This window comes from Symphalangus syndactylus, chromosome X (genome assembly GCF_028878055.3).
Source record: "Symphalangus syndactylus isolate Jambi chromosome X, NHGRI_mSymSyn1-v2.1_pri, whole genome shotgun sequence".
In the NCBI taxonomy this organism is placed as follows: domain Eukaryota; kingdom Metazoa; phylum Chordata; class Mammalia; order Primates; family Hylobatidae; genus Symphalangus; species Symphalangus syndactylus.
Genome location: NC_072447.2, coordinates 40,354,806 through 40,360,781, shown reverse-complemented (window position 1 = coordinate 40,360,781; position 5,976 = coordinate 40,354,806). Strand labels below are relative to the sequence as shown.

The window sequence follows — 5,976 nt, the reverse complement described above, 5'->3', positions numbered from 1 at the left end:
ATTATGATTACTCTAGTTGTATAATCCAAAGAAGTGCTTTGGGTACAGTGTCCTTTTAATGCTCTGATAAGCATTTTGGGCAGTGAGAGGAAAAATGGATTAAAAGACACAAAGTCTGGCTCAGGCTGAGGGGACTGGAAAAATATGGGCTCTAGATGAATCCAGATCAGAGATCTAATCCCAGCCCTGTCAATTACAAGCTTGTGAGCTTTTAGAAATTTGTAATTTATTCATTTTGAAGTGAGTCTGCTAAACCCTATCTTGTAGGAATTTTGGGGTATAAGTACTGTCCATAAAACATATGGCATACTAAGCAGGAAATACTGAGTCTTTCATAAATGACAGTTACCATAATATGTGGTTTTACACAAATTATTAATTTTTAATTTTCCTAACGATATATTAAGAAACAAAATTACCACATCTTGAAAATATTTGAGACAGTTTAAGCCTATGGAAGTTCTTTGAATTTAGCAACCTTGTTTCAAAAAGGTTTTTAGTGAACTCATTCTGGCTTATATTGATCACTGCGTTTCATGTGATTATTTTAAACCCAGAAAATTCCACCCTCCAATCAGAAAGGCTTTTTGATGCAGTAGATAACATGGAATATGAAGTGCACTGGAACAAAACAAACTAATGGCAGTCTTAATAACCTAAATAAATCCAGGTATCCTTTATTTATACTAAAAGAAATAGGAAGAGGAATTAGGCAAACCAAGAATTGAACAACTTTTCCATTTCTATTTTTCCTTTTCTTTCTCTTCATATTATGATGTCAACTAGTTCTTTAAGATTCATATCAAAGTCCCTTCTCTATTATCATGTTATCTAGTTCTGAATTATAAAGAAAATATGAATGGTGTATGATTTTGTTTTACTAATACCCAAACCGTAACTTTCAAATTGATTAAACAGCCATGAATGTGAGAGCTATCTTATTGATAAATGTATAATCTGAAGCAAAATAAACCTTCACTTAACAGGAACAATGTCGAAAATTGACAGAGATAAAACATAAATCTACAAGTTACTCGTGTATAACAAGACAAAAGAAAGATACATATCTTGTTCCCTCCCGCCTCTACTATACTGCACTACTTAGAAGGCTCACTACTCTCTTCTAACATGAAGCGAAAATTCTACTTCAGACCTCCCTAGAAATGGGAGGATCTGTAGGATGTGGCCCCATAAGGTGCCCTGGCCAAGGGAACAGTGCCAGCCCTGCCTTAAGCTCTCAGTCTCAGTGCTCTCTCTACCTCATCTGTCAAAGCGTCTTCATACATATGTGGGTATAAACCGGGACTGGTGTTATTGATCTCAGCCAAAACACGCAGGACTCTCATCTTGGTGGTTTCAGCATTGGCTCGTGGACCCCACAGGAACTCATAGCGTGGAGGATCACTGTTGTGCACCTGCTGGTAAAGCAAGTACTTATCTTGCACCAAATCTTCAGTAATGATCTTCCGAGCATCCCCATAGATTGAGTGCAGGATCCCATCATATATCCCCAACACACCCAGGAACTCCCAGACCTCCTCTTCAGTGGCACGGTTGCCTCTCATGAAGATCAATCCCAGGAGCGATATCAGGAGACCCGACTTCGGCAGCGCATTATCACCACTCAGAATTCCTTCACTGGAGAGGCCCAGCTTGCTGACAAGGGTGTAGGACTCGCCGCTGGAATCCGTTTCTTTCAATTCAACGCCAAAGGCCACCGCCAAATGTTCGGAGATTCTCTTGAGGATCTCAGGGAAGCACGGCTTGTACTGTCTGCGGAGACGCTTCAGCATGTCTGCCTTCAAAATGGACTCTTTCTTCTCAAACTTCTCCTGCAGGAATTGCACCATCTTGTTCGCCTTCCTTTCTAGAGGATCTTGGTCTGTGGTTGTAAAGAACGCAGCTCTCTCGGATGGGCTTAAACTTTCCTCATCTTGACCCTTGGCAGCCACATCAGATTTTGAGCCGGAAACATCTGCATCAGGCGAGCCAGTGGGTGAAGCTCCCTGAGACTCTTGAGGAACAGAGGCATCACGGGAGGTGCTTGGACTTTTCTCATCTTGACCCTTGGCAGCCACATCAGATTTTGAGCATGAAATACCTGCATCAGGAGGGCCAATGGGTGAAGCTCCCTGAGACTCTTGAGAAACTGAGACATCACGGGAGGTACTAGGACTTTTCTCATCTTGACCCATGGCAGCCACATCGGATTTTGAACATGAAGCACCTGCATCAGGATAGCCAGTGGGTGGCGCTCCCTGAGACTCTTGAGGAACGGAGGAACCAGAAGACCTACGACAAGCACCGCGACAAACAGTAGAAGAGGATGAGGAAGAGCGAGACTCTTCTTGCTTCTCTGCAGTGGCCTGGGGACCCGTGAGACCTTGCGGCTGACCATGGGTCTCTCGGCGTTTCTCACGGGCACGGAGCTTACTCTTCTGACCCCGAGGCATGGTGGCTGTGGCCTATGACAGCAGGTGGGAGTGTGGGCATTAAAGTTGGCAAGGTTGGCACCTGGACGGGAGAGAGTGACATCATGTCAACACCTTCAGCAGAGAGCAACCATCTTGGCTTTAACCAGGGGCCCTTCTGGAGTCTTCGGGAAACAATTGCTCCAGGAACTCACAGGACTCCTGTTCGCTTGGTCTGTTTGTCTCCTTTGAACTTAGGAGGAAGTTAAGAGTGAGTGTTAGACTATAGCATGACAGCCCATTTTGGGGCTTACTGAGGTGACAGCAGGGACTGGCAGTGGGGGCCCCTCTGTTCAGAGGTGTGGTCCTCTCCGTTTTCATTCTGGATCATCACAAAAATTGTTGTCAAGTCCCAGAGGCCCATTCCCCTCTGCCGCTCTGAAATTGACACTAGGAATTTTTACAGTACCAGTGAGGAGGAAATAAAGAAGCACTCCTGCCCAACACTTCTTTCCGGGGACACCCAGACCGCCTAGGGCTGACAGCAGCGGAGGCATTTGAATGCTCTTGCTGTTATATTGAGAATGACCCCCACGGTAATCAGACCTCTCACCCTGACTCTTCCCACCACTTGGAAATCACCCTCGCTGACCTGCTGCCATCTTCTTACAACCAGGGACCTACCTCTCTGACTCTCACGGGGACAAAGTGAGAACGCACCTCTCTCTAGAGACCTGCCTGGACCCCCAGGCTGACATCAGGGGCGTAGTTTGGTGCAACCCGTGCTGCGGCATGGGCATGGAGTCCCTTCAATCTTAAGTAGAGTCGTCTTTTTAGCTATGTAGTGCCTGAGATTTCTCTCTCTACTGACCTGAGTCCACCAGCCTTGGACCGAGGACTTCATGCTCTTCAACCCCATGGAAAAAGCGAATGGACTTTGGGCCTAACGGCCATGCTTGGGCACTCCTCAGTTACCATCTTAGGGGCAGGATGGGGCAGGGCTCTCTGGAACTGCCCATTTTAGGGAGTAGGGGGTTGCAGTTATTGGGGAATGTCCCCCGAGTTCTAGGTCAAGATACCCACTAAGATACCTGAGAAGATCTGGGACGCCCTCTTCCACTGACCTGACGCAGCACTTTTCAGACCAAGGCCTCCGGCCTGGCCGCTTTTCTACAGGGAAGTCAGGAGGAACCACTTTCGGCCATGCCCTCCTGGCCTTCCCAGCATAACAGCAGGGGTGGGGCTCTGACACTCTCCATGTGTTCTGTGGACTGGGTGGCTGCCGAAAAGCTCACATCAAATTATTTCAGGGGCTCTTCGTGGACCCTTGGACTTCTCTGTCTGCTGAGCTGAATCAGTCAACAGGAGAGGGTGGATCTTATTCCCTGAGAGTCCTGAGTAGGAAGTAAGGTGGAGCCTGAGCTGGGAAGCCGCCAGGACCTTCCAAGACTGACAGTAGGGGTGGGGCTCTGTGGGACCCCCTCTGCCAGAATGGACTTTGCCCTCAGCCCTCACTCAGTGTCGTGGCTTCATTCTTGCCATGTTCCTTCCCTCTACTGACTTGAGGACACCCTCTCAGACTAGACTTCAACTTCCTGAGACTCCTCATGTGCAATTCACCTGGCCACTACTGCCTGGGGCCTCCTAGACCTAGCTGCAGCCAGTTAGTTATGCTGTGGAGTTAGGGAAAGGAGGAGACAGGCTGAGCCCTCTTCTCTTCTGAAATGTGCAGTCTTTCAGCAGTCAATGAAGGTTCACCCACTGACTACTCTCAGGCCTTGTGATTTTTTCCTTTTCTGATATGAATTCATCCCCTTCTCCCAACCACAGCCTTCAAAAATCAACAAGGAGAAAATAAGGGGACTCCTTATCATGGCAGTTGGTCTGTGCTTTCTTTTGGCTGACATCAGCATCATCAAATGTTTCAGGAGTATATTAATATTCTTATTACATGTGCTTCACTGTGACACTTCTATTTTAGTATATGTTTTATATTCTATTACAATGATTAGTTAAAAAGTCAGCCCTCATTCGCTATAGAGGTTTTAGGTGGTTATTACTACCATGTCTGAACTCATATTGCTTTAACCAACTCAAATGTTTGTGTTGTTCTAATAGTTATTACCCCATGATTCCAGCATGTGGCACCTGAGATGTTGCCTCAGATTCTTTAAATGAAGCTGTAGAAAATAATTGTCCCAGGCACGCAGAAAGAAGCAAAGGCAGAACTTTAAAATAATTCCTGCAACTAATGCTGTCATCTGTTTTTTACTGCAGGCTATGGACTTGTTTTCACTTCAGGGCATGCCGCCATATAAGCACTGGTTCAACAGAGACTTAATGTCTCTCAGGGGGTTCTCATTTTGTTATTTTACTGATGTTTATGGCATTGTTCTTTATTTTTTCTTTAGATTTCCCATGGTTAATTTTAGGCATGGGAAAGAAGCACTAGCTTGGTTGTCATCTTGGAAGCTGTAGATAAAAACTATATCTGTAAATAACCTAAGAAGAATGGATATCTTTGCAATATAGGCATACCTCATTTTATTGCAATCTGATATATTACACTTCGCAGTTATTGTGTTTTCTTACAGATTGAAGCTTTGCGCCAACCTTGATTCAAGAAAGTCATTCGGTGCCATCTTTCCAACAGTATGTGCTAACTTTGTGTCTTTGTGTCACATTTTGGTATTTATGGCAATATTTCAAACATTTTCGTTACTATTATATCTGTTATAGTGATCTGTGATTAGTGATGTTTGACGTTATTATTGTAATTGTTTTGGGGAAGCATGAACTGCACCCGTATCAGATAGCAAATTTAATTGATAAATGTTATGTGTGTTCAGGCTGCTTGACTGGTCAGCCATTCCCCTTTCTCCCGCTATTTGGGCCTGCCTCTTCTCTAAGGCGCAAAAACATTGAAATTTGGCCAATTGATAACCCTACAGTGGGCTTTGGGTCATCAAGTGAAAGAAAAGCTCAAATGCCTCTTACTTTACATCAAATGTTGAAAATAATTAAGCTTAGGTAAGGAAGACATGTTGAAAGCTGAGAGGCTGAAAGCTAGGCTTCTTGCATCAAACAGTTAGCCAAATTGTCAAAGCAAAGGAAAAGTTATTGAAGGAAGTTAAAAATGCTACTCCAGTGAATGCACAAATGATGAGAAAGCAAAAGAGCCTTATTGCTGATTTGGAGAAGGTAGAAGATCAAACCACTCACAACATTCCCTTAATCCAAAACCTGATCCAGATCAAGGCCCTAACTCTCTTTAATTCTATGAAGTTGAGAGAAGTGAGGAAGGTGCACAAAAAAAGTTTGAAGCCAGGGGAGGTTGGTTTATGAGATTTAAGGAAAGAAGCTATCTCCATAACATAAAAGTGCAAGATGAAGCAAGTGCTGATGGAAAAGCCGCAGCAAGTTATCAAGAGTATCTAGCTAAGATCATTAATGAAGATGACTACACTAAAGAACAGATTTTCAAAAACAGATGAAACAGCCTTATATTGGAAGGAGATGCCATCTAGGACTTTCATAGCTAGAAACGAAAAGTCAATTCCTGGTG

At 44.3% G+C, this 5,976-nt stretch overlaps 1 protein-coding gene across 1 annotated transcript; it reads right to left on the bottom strand.

Moving 5' to 3' along the window:
• Positions 1-655: 655 nt before the first annotated feature.
• MAGEB6B (MAGE family member B6B) lies at positions 656-2,453 on the bottom strand. Its single transcript, XM_055269464.1, has one exon. The coding sequence runs from the start codon at positions 2,451-2,453 to the stop codon at positions 1,230-1,232; it is 1,224 nt and encodes a 407-aa protein (XP_055125439.1). The 3' UTR covers positions 656-1,229.
• Positions 2,454-5,976: the final 3,523 nt, after the last annotated feature.

What these genes read in the sequence shown, in the direction of transcription:
- MAGEB6B (XM_055269464.1), bottom strand. Translation starts at nt 2,453, where the DNA reads ATGCCTCGGGGTCAGAAGAGTAAGCTCCGTGCCCGTGAGAAACGCCGA.